At 41.8% G+C, this 14,621-nt stretch overlaps 1 protein-coding gene across 2 annotated transcripts in view; it reads left to right on the forward strand.

Moving 5' to 3' along the window:
• Positions 1-14,621, forward strand: part of CREB1 (cAMP responsive element binding protein 1) — a 51,205-nt gene that overhangs the window by 23,664 nt on the left and 12,920 nt on the right. Inside the window, exons 2-4 of one of the 2 annotated variants that reach the window (XM_018560415.1) lie at positions 8,238-8,359; positions 11,084-11,230; positions 12,819-12,919. In XM_018560415.1, the coding sequence (XP_018415917.1) occupies positions 8,246-8,359; positions 11,084-11,230; positions 12,819-12,919 (362 nt within the window). In that variant the 5' untranslated portion in view covers positions 8,238-8,245. The remainder of the gene's footprint in view (positions 1-8,237; positions 8,360-11,083; positions 11,231-12,818; positions 12,920-14,621) is intronic. The other variant, XM_018560416.1, reaches the window with a different exon arrangement.

Consider the following 14,621-nt stretch of genomic DNA (forward strand, 5'->3'; position numbering starts at 1 on the left):
CGCCCCCCCCAACAGTAAATAAATAATACAAAACACAAATCACACACACACAACAAACACGTGCACCATATTGTGGTTTATGCCATGCTCTTGAAAGAACGCATCGCAGTGCTTGATTTTTTTTTCTTTTTGAAAAACCATTAATTTAACTGTGTGGCAGCGCATGGCAAAGTGTTGTGACACATTGCCATGCGTTGTGATACACTGTGTTGCGATTTAGGCTTCATTCACATTGCTAAGAGCTGGCCTGTACAGATCCGTGCGGCGTGCATAGCTGTATCGGGTCGTTCCCGGAAGGCCAGGTGCTGCATGTGATTGTACGCAGCAGCCTGTTCTTCTCTATGGGAGTACGCAGCTGTACATTCACCCCAACTGCACATTCGTGCAGGTGTCCGTGCTCGGACGCAAACAGGATCCATCCGGAGCGGCCCGATACGGCCGTGCACGCAGCACGGATCTGTACGGGCTGACTCTTAGTGTGAATGAGGCCTAAATGTACGCCTGCATAATTTTACATAACACACACACCAACACAGCGCACAAACACGAGTCGCTTATTTAAGGTATTGTGTTACTTAATTTATTATTTTTTTTATTACCGTTTTGCTTATTTAAAATGTACAAATATGTGTTATTAACTCAATACAGTTTTATCTTTTAGATTTAGGAGAAGTTTTTTTTTTTTTTTTTTATTTTTGCACTGATACTGATTTTAGTGTGCTTTTATCAATGTAATTGTGTATTGTTTTCGGTTTATTATTGATTTGACAAATATTTGTGCAATTATCACATGACCTACAAAATTAGTAGCACCATCTTTTTATTCTACCGGGCCTGTGCTTTCAGAAAAATATATGGTTTACAAACGCTAGCAACGCAGCATTAGACAATCAAAACAAAGTGGGAACGTTGCAAAAATGGTGTGGCCAGCTAAGATTAAAAGCGTTCCGGAGGGCTTGGCAGCGAAATAGTTAAATAACGGAGCTATAATTGTGTTGATCGCATTCATTTATAACTAACAGACAAATGTACACACTCAATTCACAGGGCCATTAATATAGTACCCCCATTTTTAGCATAAAATGGCTGTTTTGGTTTGTTGGGACGTTTTGTTTTTCATATGAATAGATCTTTGGTCAGTAGAATGATGGACACAATGATAGGAAAATATTGTTGCTTTTTATGCCCACCTCCCTGTGCATTCATTGCAGTGAAAACCTGTATATGTTGATGTATTTGAAGAAGGATAATTACCTGTCATTCTGACCCACAACCTTTAATACTTTGAGTCCCTGAATCAGAAAAAGGCATACCGGACATTGTTCTGATGCCATTCAGAATCTATTTTTGCCTTCTGTTTTTCACTGACTATTATAAAGACTGGTTGGTGTAAGTTTACCAGTCCTCTGATAACCGTGCTTATACCAACTCATATGTGAAAATGTAATAGCAGTTGGGCATCCACTTAACCAATAGTTGAACCTGGCCCAAGACTGCGTCACCTGTGCTGTCTGCTGGGACCCTGGAGGTGGGGAAGAGCTGTGTGTCCATCAGCACAAGGCAGGTACTTGAAAGGGGACCCCCATCGTCCCACCTATGTTGACTGGGATCTGCATGGCACTGATATACACACGAACAACACTCCAGCTTTTGCTTTTAATCCACTTCCATGTGCTTTTGCTGCTTTCCATTTTAATGCTGTATTAGGGAGGGTACTAATGACCCAAGGGTTCAGACTGCATGTGACATGCCAAAAAGTGTGGCATTAATCACAGGAACACCATTCATAAAATGAAATATTCCCAATAGTAATTAAAAACATCTAATGTAAAGTGCAGAACAGAATGAGGAGTGTAAATGAAAGACTCTGCTATTTATTATTTGTCACCTATCACTGCACAACATTTAGTTTTCATTTCGGCTTCTTTCCTTAAAGGTGCACTTACAACTCTTTGAAGCATTACCTGACTGTCTTTGTGTATTGTCACTGTAGTTGCATTGTAATTTGCTGATGGAAGACTATTCCTAATCTTTTTGAGACCTTAATCCTTTCAAGCACTTTTAATGAACCTGGTCAGGTGTTTCTCCTTCCACTGTAATCTTACTAAATACAAATGGTACAAAAAACGGAGATGCATACTTTTCAGTCATTGATCGTTTTGTTGTTCCCGGTGACCATTGCCACTGAAAGTGAGGAAAAAAACCCAACATTTTGAGTGGTCACCAGAACAGGAATGGAGGGGAAATCTTCCAATGGGGACACTTGTTTTGGTGACATTGAAAGGATTTCTATTCCTTTGGAGAGATTGCCTCTCACCATCTTGTTTCTGAAGAAAGGAAGAAAAAGAAAATCTGCACACTTGTAGATTTTGGCCATTTCCTAATTCATCAAAAAAAAATTGTTGGTATTTTAACCCTGATCTGGCAATATTGATTGTTTGTTTGATATTGCACTCTAGAAAACTGATAAAAGCTTGCATGTTATCATTTATTGCAGAGTAGAAAGTAGTTAAAGAAGAACTTCAGGAAAGAAGCAGTACATTAAATCTGCTGGTTTCCAATGAGCTTGGTGCATAGATGTGTATTCACCTGAGCGATCTTTCACTTTCGTTTACAATTTACTGTTTCATTGAAGGTCGGTAGTATAGCTTTTGCTATAAAATGATATTCCGACAATAGTAATACAACTTTCTTCCGCAGCAGCCGCTCTCCCCTGGCCAGTCACAGAATGCTTTTTACTATGTGAATCATTTCAAATATTACTAAGTTTTCTGTGATTGGACAAGAAGAGGTGGGTCCGGCAACAATGCAGTGGCGGTGGTGTAGGAGACCCAAAGGTCTAGTGCAGTGGTGGCGAACCTTGGCACTCCAGCTGTGCCAAAACTACAAATCCCAGCATGCATCTGCCTCGGGAAGTTATGTATGTGGCTGTCAGAGCCTTGCAATGCCTCATGGGACTTGTAGTTCCAAAACAGCTGGAGTGCCAAGGTTCGCCACCACTGGTCTAGTGTGTCTGTGCAATGAAAGTATAGCGATAGCTGTATTATTCATGTAATTTGTAAATGAGAGAGATCCAGGAGATTGCCTATACCTCCCTGCACTTAACTCCGTGTAAGACAGCAGATGTTAAGTACTTTGGTTTTTCCTGGAATATTTGTATTTAGTTATTTTTTGCAGCATGGACCTTTCATTAAAGGAGAACTATGAGGTGAGTGCTTTTCACTCGCCTCATAGTTCTAGCCGACCTGTGACAATGATCTAAACCCAATAACAAAACCATAAAATATTGCAGCTTCCTGGTCATTAGATGTGGTGACTGTATTATGATTTGTTTTCCTTTAGTTTTACCCAGTGATCCTGCCAGTAACACACTTCCTGTCCTAGGGTGACAACAATCACTCTTTTTGTGCTGTGTCTGTGGAGGAGCATGGTTATTACCCTGGGACAGAAAGTATGCTAAAACTACAGATCACCTCCCCCTCCTCAGCTCCATTATCTAGAGAGGAGGTGTTTTGTAATTCACAAAGATAACTGGGAATAATGTAACTGATAAAGCTGGCCATCCAGTGGACGAAATTTCAGCCAAGTCTTGCTGACTTGGCCGAAATTTGAAGTGTGTGGCCCCGTCAGGAACTGTGATCTATTAAAGGTAACTGCCTTTTAAGTCTTAAGCCGCATATACACTGTTATAAAGATGTTATGCCAGATTCCTCCATTCATTCTGTAGCTGTGCTATTTTGACAATTGGCCCTGGCTGCTGTCAATACCTGAACAGTGCCTGCATCTGATTGGATCAGCCAAGAAGTTTCAGCCTGACTTCTTTGATTTTTCAATCCGAAGATGCCGGACGGGACCCCACAGATATAGAGCGAATTGCTTAACGGATTGGCCTACATTTGCTCAGAGTGTAGCCAGTTTTACACTTTAACCACTTGACGTCCGCGGTGTTAAACCCCCTTCCCATCCAGGCCATTTTTCAGTATTCAGCGCTGCAGTACTTTGACATTTATTCCGTCATGGAACGCTGTACTGAAATACATTTTACACCATTTTTTGGGGGACAGATAGAGCTTTCTTTTGGTGGTATTTAATTACCACTGGGGGTTTTATTTTTTTACTATATTAAGGAAAAATTACAGAATAAAAAAAACAAAAAACAGTTTCCCCTATATTAAATTCTAAAACATTTATTATTACCATTTTTTTGGGTAAAATATAAAAGACACCAAACATGTCAAGCCTTAAAATTGCACACGCACGCGAAACCTCAAAAAACGACATTACCCAAAATTGGCCATAGGCGACGCTTTAAAAGCTTTAACCGCTCATCAGTTTGTGTTTATCAGTGATTGATGGCCCTAAAATTATTGCTCACACTCCGACATTCGCGGCAATATGTAACGCGTGTAGCGCAATTGTCGTTTGCGTGCGCTGGCGCAACTGACACATATTTACGTTTTATGTGGTGGTGTCCTAATGTCACCTGGGGACCCCAAAAGAAGCTGATGAAGCAGAGATCTGCTTCATCAGCTTCTTCTCTCTGGCTATAGCAGCCAGATGACTGACAGGTGAATGCGGAAGTGATGTAATACACATCACTTCTGCATTCACAGCACAGAGGGAGTTCAGCAAGGAGGAAGATGCTGATCTCCTGACACCCTCCTGAGCGGGTCCCGGGCCGCAGATGGGGCAGCGGATCCCGGGATTGAAGGGTCAGGAATCTGCCCGTGCGCCCGCGAGCAGGAAAAAATGCCATCTGCAGACGGCAACCCGGAAATGGGAGTTTGCCGTCCGTTTTTTCACAACGGGCGGACGGCAAGCGGTTAACATTGCTTGGCATACATTCACTTTAACATGAAAGAATATATCTGATGCTAGGTTTACTTTAACAGAACTTTCCTAACTTTTACTAATTCATATTGACACTTGGAAATGCAGTGCAGCAACAAAGTTGTGATCGACCGTTCTTTAAAATAGTATTGTGGGAAAAGTTTACTAACAGCATTCATATAAAACAAATATTGCACCAAACTGTAACCCTCACCAAGGACAAGTATCCGATATAATTTAGCTCTTATTGTAATTCCCCACATGGCAGTAAAAACAAAGCACTCCGTTAAGGTACAAATAAGGGGAATTGGTCAAAACTGAAGTAGATAGAATCTGGAGCTTCTCTCTTCAGTTCAGTTAAAGTAATATTCATTTTTCATACCTTTTTTTTTTTTTTTTTTTTTTTTTTCCAATAATGAATCCAGATCAAACATATACATTGCTCAGCAAAGTATTTCTTTAAATGTGTGCCCAAGCAGCTGACTCCAACACTCTCAGCTTAGCTTCCCTGAACTTCCTGTTCAGTACAAGATCACAAGGGACAGCAAAGTCTCCAGCAGCTGCCCATCTACTAGGTTGGAGGAGGGAGAAGAAAGGGAAGAGCATGGAGTAGGGGAGAGGCTTGCTTTGCTGTATCGGTGTGTTTTTGTAAACATACAGCTTACTAACGCACTAAAGGATGGCTCCACAGGACCCTGCAAGGGAAAGGAAGCACCCTAAGGCCCCGTTCACACGAGGGTGGTTCGGCCGCTCAGATTTTTCTGCGCTGAACTGCCAACATGAACGATCCCATACATTGCTATGGGAACCGTTCATGCGGTTCCGTGCGATCCGAACCGATTGCCGCCCGAAATGCTCTGAGCCTTTTGTTTGCACTGATTAGCGCGGTTTCCATATAGATTTCAATGGAACCCCACTGACCAGCGCGGTTTTGGCGTTTTTAATTGCGTTTCACCACTGAAACGCAATTTAAAAACACCCAAAAACCGCCCTTTTAAAATTTGTGCTGAACCGCATCCGCCATGGTGTGAACGGGGCCTAAAACAGGATATCGGGGTCAGTGTTCAGAGGACCAGCTGATTCTGCAGGAAACTAAAACTTTTAAACATCAAGGAGCAGCATCCATTGAGAGTGATTTAATCCGCGTTTGAAATGCATTAAAAACCTCCTTTGGACTTTAATATCACTTTAAGTTTTGGAAATGAAAGATAGAGGCTGATTGGTTACTATAGGCATCTGCTCCAGTTTTGATCAATTCCCCCAGTGATGTTCTGAGCCCTTTCTCAAGGTTGGCATGAATGACCGTTACTCCATGCTTGAGGGAGAACCCAGTGCAGCTTGAAACATCACTCTAAGTACCGTAAACAGGGTGCTTTGTTTTTACTGCCATGTGATGAACTACAAAAAAATAACTATTTTTAATGGATACAAGTCCTTGGTGTGGGTTACAAAGTGTGTGAAATTGTTCTGACTCCGTGCTGCCAAAAAAGCTGTTAACGTTTCTAAGGCTGGGCACACACCTTACAAGCATCGCAATACTTTTTTGTCTTGCGATGGTTGTAAGGTAATTTAAAAAACGTACGATCTGCCCATCTTGGACAGGCAGATCGTACTTGCGATGATCGCAAGCCTGCCTCGCTGAGGGGCGGGCTTCCGATGACCGCAATGCCGAACGGGCAGTGTGCGCTTGCGCACACCGGCCCGTCCGGCTTTTATCTTGCGAACATGCTACGCACCCGCCAAAAATCGTACAATTCTCAGCGGGTTTTCGAACATGTTCGTAAGATAAAATTCGTGCGACCTTACAGTAGTAGAGGTCGCACGGCTTCCACACACCTTACGATAATCGTACGATCGGGGGATTTCCCGCGATTATCGCAAGGTGTATGGGGTCAAATCAACAATTGATTTTGTCTGTAGTCCTAGCAACCAATAACTGAAGAGCAGGGGGGCCTGTGCTGAGCTTTGGCTGGCAGTGTATACACTGGCCCTGAAGGCCAGCACATTCACTGTCAGCCAGCCATAACTGAGCGCAGGTTGGCGATTGCAGCCCAGACTGGACCGCCACTCAGTCCGTGTCCAAACCAGGGGCTCGAAAAGGACAGCCAAAGGGCCGGATGTGGCCCAGGTCCATAAAAAGCCCAGGTCTGGTATAGAGTTTAATGTAGGGGACATCTATCTGATTATTTTTTTCCTTTTGCCTATAGTTCTACTATTAAGGCTTGATCATACCATGTCTTTTGATCTGCGTTTTTCTGAATACATTGCACATATAGGGTTTAAACAGGACATATAGAAAGCAGTTTGCATCCAGGTGCAATTGAGTGCAGGTCATCGCAGCATGTACAATTACCTACAAATGGCTGTCGGCAGTGGCAGCTGACATTGTACATCGCCTCCTGCCTGTGGCTGATCACTTGAGTTTCACAGAGAAATTTGTGAGGCTCGTGCTATCAGCCCTATTCGCAGTTGTGCCTGGGGCGTGGCACTTGACTGGATCCGGAGAAATGGGATCTTACCAAGTTCTGTCTCATTTTAAGACCGTGTTGCAGCTGTGTGCCAGGGAAATCAACTTGGTCTTAAAAACAATTGATGGTTTGGGGCTAACAAGTCTAGCTTATCAAAGATGGTTTTGTCATTCGCGTATAACACCTAAGAATGCACTTTGGTAAATAACATTTTCTATATTTCATCTGTAACAACACTGGGATTGGTGGCCAGGGAGGAAGTCAATATGATCTGAATAAACTAGGCACAGCAAGACCTTATTTAACAGCAAGAAATTCAGCAAGATATTTAGTTCCTTCGCAATGAGCAAAGTGGAATGGTTGCAAAGAGAACTGAAAAACTATTGGGCATCAGAATAAACTCTACACTTACTTGATCATAGCTTGTCGGCAGAAAACATTGATTGAAACACACTTTTGACATGTAGTGCATTGTGTTGCAGCACGTTGCAGTAACTTGCGTGTTAACACAATGCACAATGTGCATTTTAGCTCAACGTGGTGCCATTTCACTTCAAATGGCACCCTAATGCACTAATCAATGCAGCTGAGACACATTTACTGCAGAGCACCACAATACCTGGTAACATATTACCATGTGCTGTGCTGAACAGCGTCAGTTAAAATGTCGCATGTCTGTTTTTTTGGTCCATTCTTTTGTGTTAGAAATCTGTTCAAAATGAATAGGTTTGCCTCAATGCAATGGATGTTAACGCGTGACACAAACATATTAACATTCATGTATTAACGCAACGCACAAGAACTGCAGTGTGGGAATAGTCCCAAGTCATCTATGAAGTCAGTGTGAAATACTGTATTGTTTACAGATTGTACTATACTGCTCCATTGTATTGAGTGCTAAAGTATGATAAATTCTGATAAAGAATACATTATTTTTAGGTAACTAAATGACCATGGAATCTGGTGCAGAGACTCAGCAGGGCGGAGATGCGGCTGTTACGGAAGCAGAAGCCCAACAGATGACTATACAGACTCATCCACAGATGGCAACACTAGCACAGGTATAAATGTGGAGTTACAATGGAGTGAAGACACTGAGATACCTTTGCAGTTCTCACTACATAGTTCCCGCCTGTCACAGTTGTGTTGGCCTCTTTGCTTCAATTAGGGATTTTCAGAGAGGCAGAAGGGGAAGAAATTGACAGAGAAACAGGTTGCTGCATTTAAATAACTGTCCTACAGAGGTAACTATTACTTGTTGAAACAGAATTTCATATCCGACTACTGAATTCTGTGTTACGTCAGTTCCAGGCTTCATACCAATGCCTTTTTAAACAGTAAATAAACGAATGTGACCTAAAGTTGTGTTGTGTCATGATGGCTCTGTTTTGTGTGCGTATTTACAGTGTAACATGTCTTTCTGAGACTGTCGTGTGTGAGCCCTTAGGCCTCTGCTTCATTCTTGAAGTGAAGCTGTTAATAAAATAAAATGGGCCTCAACAACTTCAAGGATTTGGGTAGCCACCTGATTCACCAAGGGGCCTGTTCAGGCCTAAGCATTGTGGTAATGCATGTGTTGCATTTAAGTGTTGTAGAGAATGAAGACAACGCACCTCTGAACCACACCACAACTACTATGAGTTGTGGTGCTCTGTATTGGAAAAAAATAGTGCATGTCCAATTTTTAGTGCTGTGAAAACCCATTCAAATGAATAAATTGCATAGATCTGAATGGGCTCTTGGCCCTGAACTCCAGCCAGGAAGAATTCCATTACATGGTTGCTTCCTTACCCTGTCCAAAAACCTGTCCCTTTGTCCTGTTTTCCATATGGAGTAATGGCTTCCGGTTCCACTACCTCCTTCTAGTAGCCTGCAGAAGAACTGTGACGTGCTTCAATTTGTGGGCTGCTCCGATCTCCACAGTATGGAGGTTTTGTTTGTGCACGCAGTGTGATTTGCAAGTGATGGATGCAGGTATGCCACTTCCATGTTGTGGCTGATTCATCCATAAAGATGCCCATACGTTGTACGATTTTCGTTCGAATGGTTTTGTTTCTGCTGCGGACGCTCGTTCGATTTATACCTAGAATTTCCCATCAAGCATTGTTGAATGTCGATTTCGGATATTGTTCGCTAGCCATACTAACCAACCAATTTTCGACGAGCGATGGGAATATTTGTTTGACCAATGCAGAGAAAGTATTCGTTTGACATAGGCAACTTTCCTTTGCACATGTGCCGTGTCCTTTTGGGAGATTTTGGACGAACGAAAACCCCACTCATTCATCGAATTTCATTTGTCACAGAAAAATTTCAGACGAGCGTATGAAAAATTTTGTTCACATTAACAAAAACGAAAAACCGTGCTGTACCATCAACATTTAAATCCTCATTCGAAAGATCGTTCATGTACGATTTCCAAACAGAAATCTAATGTGTAGGTTGATGTGTAGGTGTGATATTGAGGCCAGGTTCACACCATCTTCCGGACCAGATCTGGAACATGGTGCATTGCGTTTTTACCATGATTTTGCGACGGGTTTTTTTTTCGTTTAAAATTGGCTTATGTATGCGTTCCAGTGCGTTTGTATACGTTTTAGTGTGTTCCAGACCAGGGAAAATGAGACGAGCAGTATTTTTTTTTTGTCTAGCATCTTGGAACGAACTGTGCTGGTGTGAACAGAGCCCAGAAATACGATAAGGATACATTGCCATGTTCTTTTAGTCCGGGAACAAAGTATTGTGGTCTAGACATGATCCGGACATGGTGTGAACAAGCCCCGAGTCTGCTCAGTTTCTCATTCTGAAAGCAGCAGATATTCAGCTGCTGACAAGGGAAATGGAGCCTTCTCTGTAAGTTTGGGAAGAGTTGTAGTGACCACCAGGCTGGATAGTAAGTGATTTGCGTTTTCCTGTTTTACAGCACGAGTTTACTATTGGCATTAAATGGTGTCTGTATTTTCCTGAATACAAGCATAACTTGCATTTTGGAGGGTTGTTATGTCTGTGCTGTATAAACCCTCTTATTCAGCTTGAATTATATAAAATATGTCATGTCGGTTTTTGGGGTTTTTTGGAAGCAAAATGGGAAACTTTAATTAAAAAAATGTAAATGTTTTAAACTTTTTAAATATTTTTGGCCTGTATTCTGGTATTTATAATATTGTGCTTCATGCGGTAGGCACTGAAGTATATACTTGCCAAGGCCCCTGAGAACTGACTTGTCTATCTGCATCAAAGGCCAGCAGTCACCTTTTAATAAACACTCCTCCCAGTTATTGCTGACTTTGTACGCTTTCTGGCATTTGAACACACTGCCCAGTTTGCATGGGAAAATGTTTGGCTGCAAACTATATAGACCAATGATTGCACCAAGCTTTGTTTCCTGTTTGTGTGCACAAAACTTTTCTTGAATCAACTACCACATATGTTTTTCATGAGAAAACCATTTCTATTGTCAGTAGCAGTGCACATTTCCTGGTTTTTCTAAAATGTTTTTCTAAATGCTAAATTGGTGTGACAGAATTCTGAATAAATGTTTCCATTATTTGTCATATCCTATTTAGACTGAGACTAATTTTCCCAATACATTAATCTCTATCACTTTTCATTGACTTTTGATTCTCTGAGATCTCCTGAATGTTTAGAGTTGTCTCATCTATGAAGATTCAAATTATTAATCCAGACAGACAGGACTCGTCATGTGCATACTCAGAATAAAATCCTGGGACAGAATTATTCTGTGATCTGTAGTTATAAGATGTTTGTTCCTTGTCTACTGTAAGGTTTCCATGGCAGCTGCACATGCAACATCATCGCCCCCCACGGTGACTTTGGTACAACTTCCTAACGGACAGACAGTTCAAGTACATGGGGTTATTCAAGCTGCACAGCCATCTGTCATCCAGTCACCACAAGTGCAGACAGTACAAGTAAGTCACTTCATTAATCCATATTATTAAGTGTGTTCTTTTCATGAAATGTCAGTAACCAATGTGAACATTCCTTATTTGTCCATTGGGCTTCAGTTCTATAGAAAAATTGCTTCTTCTTGTCCTGGGTTTTGCTTCATTTTTAATAGAAAGCTATAAAACAGATATTTTCAAAATGCAATGTACACATTTTACTTATCGCAAAGGTTGTACATTTCTTCATGGTAGAAAAATGTTGTTTCCTGGCCATATCCATGGCAGCGCTGACAAATGGGTTTAGATCCAATTACCCCTAGCTGACAGGAACCAAAAGGGTTAAACAAGGCCTAACCCTCTCTATAAAAGCCCCTCCTCCTGCTGACTTCCCCGGTCTTTTTGTTCCTGTCCCCCTAGGACAGGGTTGTTTGTATGTTACTGAATGGGCGTCTAGGTTTTCCTTTGTTAGCATTCTCGACTGGACGTCAGGGCTGCAGTGAATGACCACTTCGGTAGAAGTGTTTTGCTCTCTCGACTTGGAGTCGAGTGATACATTTATTTTTCGCATTCAATGATGTTTGTCTATGGATTTTGTTCCCACCCTTACTTCTGCTTGGGTAATCCCCATTTGTCAGCGCTGCCATGGATATGGCCAGGAAAACAGAAAATGTTATCGTACTTACCGTAATTTTCTTTTCCTGGTTATACTCCATGGCAGCGCTGGGCTCCCACCCTATGGAGTTTTTAGCTTGTTACTAGACTGGGGAAGTCAGCAGGAGGAGGGGCTTTTATAGAGAGGGTTAGGCCTTGTTTAACCCTTTTGGTTCCTGTCAGCTAGGGGTAATTGGATCTAAACCCATTTGTCAGCGCTGCCATGGAGTATAACCAGGAAAAGAAAATTACGGTAAGTATGATTAAATTTTCCGTTGTACAAATCAAAGCTTTTTTACAGTGATATTTTGTGGAGCTTGGGTTGTTTAAGTGAGGGCCCAGTCACACCATAGACACTGTGTTCTGGTGTGGTCCAAGCCCGGAACGCACTGGATTGCATAGATCAGGATGGGGCGGGAGAGGGTGTGGCGGTGCCATTCATGACCCCTGTACAGGTCATGTATAGTGGGAGGATGCAGAATAAGGGAGGTAAAGGTGTTAATATACAGGTTAGAGGCAGAATGGAGATATGCTGCTTTCTACAGTCTCTTCCTTCATTCATTAATTCATACATTCACTAAATCCTGGCTCATCCCCTTCCTTCATTGTGAGAGGACGACTCTTGCATATAAATAGATCAGTGTTTACATTTATGATCACTGTGATTGGCCATCACAGGGGAGGACTCTCGCATGTAAACAGACCTGTGTTTATACTTGTGAGTGCTGTGATTGGCCATCACACTGATTACAAAGTACAGAACCACACTGATTGGCATTGTATATTGTGACCGTGATCTTGTCTGATGATAGCTCAGATCACAGCCATTCACAGGAGCACTGGCTGCCGAAGTATAATTCCTGAAGTGCCGTTTATATAAATCCACATCCCTGCTTTTTAATATAATTAATATTTGATTTTTTTTAAAATCAGACTAGAAATGTGCTTTTACTTTTGTCAGATATCCACAATTGCAGAGAGTGAAGACTCCCAGGAATCAGTTGATAGTGTTACAGACTCACAGAAACGCAGAGAAATTTTGTCAAGAAGACCATCATACAGGTAGGCTTTAAAACAAAGTAGCCATGCATGTCATTTTTGTTCCCCCGATGCAAACTGTAGTAACTTAAATTCTCCATGAGGATACCAGGTTGGCGGGTCTGCTTGGTGGGGTTACCCAAGGACATTGCTCAATGTTTTGAGAAAGAAAAAAATAAGCAGCATTCAGTAGCAGTGCTGTTAATTCCGCTAGAGTTAAACGATTAAAAAAAGGATAAAGTTGAGTAAAAAACTTTTTGATGTAGCTTTTTTTTTTTCTTGGAGTTTATATAATCACCTTTTAGTTTCATTGCATTCAATTTAGGTGATTTACAAAAAAAAAAGTCTGACCTGTGATGATCAGTATAAGGAGGGCAAGAGAGAATTTAGTTGATTTATTCATGTTGGATTATCATGAGCAAGTGCATACAGAACAAAAGAACCTCATCCGCACCAGTCATTTCTCAAGGTTGGATGTCGGAGCAATGGCTGGCATCTCAAAGATGCCAAGAGTGATAACACCGAGCAATGGGTTACCTTTAAAGAAATTAGTAGACATAGAACACTCCAGTTCTTGTTTTTCAGGAATATGATTAGATATGTAAGTAATGAGATAGACAAGATTGCTTTATGCAAACTATAATTTTTCTTTAACGTGAACCTGTAACCAGGTTATGAACAGCCAACTAATTCCATTTGTATGCTAAGCTTTTCTTGACTCCAGTTCTTTTTAGTACTGTAGAGTGATTTTTGTGTGAAACTTCATAGCCGCAGTGACTGGATAGGCTGACTCTTAAGGTGCCCATACACCTTACGATTATCGTACGATAATCGTATGCGATCGACTTTTCGTACGACAATCGTAACGTGTGAATGTAGTGCCCGACCGATAGTACTGTACAATCGTACGACTTTTGACGGTCCAGTATGTTTGAAAACTTTGGTCGATCCTACGATGTTCGCATGGTTGGTGGCGTTTCCGTCCGTCAAAAGCCGTACGATTAACACTGCGCATGCGCAAACGAAAATAATTACGGTCAATTACCGCAAGTCGTCCAGGTGTTTTTGGTTTTTTTACTACCGCTGATTGAACCTTGCGATAATTGGGGCAGGATGGGGCCATCGTACGATTTTCATACGACGGTTCGATCATCGGACGAAAAGTTTAGTCCGATAATCGTAAGGTGTATGGACACCTTTAGGCTGTTCTGCTTCTGTCACTCACTCCACCATCCCATCTGTGATGCTACAGCTTTTTTTAAATCTCGGGCTGCTTATTCTCTCCTGCATGCTCCAAATGGCCTGTGTAATGTGAACAGGCTGTCACGGGTGTGCATTTGATCAGATTCAGCTGTGTTTTTACATGGTGGTTATGATACATCAAGCAGCATATCACAAAGGAATTCAAAATGGCAGCACATGCAGTGCTTTGCAGAGTTAAGTTTTTGGGGTTTAATGCTATCCTTAAGGTACTGGAAGGTAGTTGTGTTTCCATGGACTGGATTGCTTTAAAGCAGAACTCTGGGGAAAATGATTCTTAACCCTTTCAGGGGGCTACCCCTGCACTGCAAGGGTTAAGTGCTCGTTTTTATCTAGGTTAAAAAATAACCCACCCGATCCTCCGAGCCAGCTTGCTCTTAGACCGGTCCCTTCTGCTTCGCTCTCCGTCTGCTGCATGTTATATTTAATGGTGACCACAGTTCAAAAACATACTATAGCTCTGTGG

Source organism: Nanorana parkeri, unplaced genomic scaffold, assembly GCF_000935625.1.
Source record: "Nanorana parkeri isolate BGI_ZX_2015 unplaced genomic scaffold, ASM93562v1 scaffold453, whole genome shotgun sequence".
Taxonomy (NCBI): Eukaryota; Metazoa; Chordata; class Amphibia; order Anura; family Dicroglossidae; genus Nanorana; species Nanorana parkeri.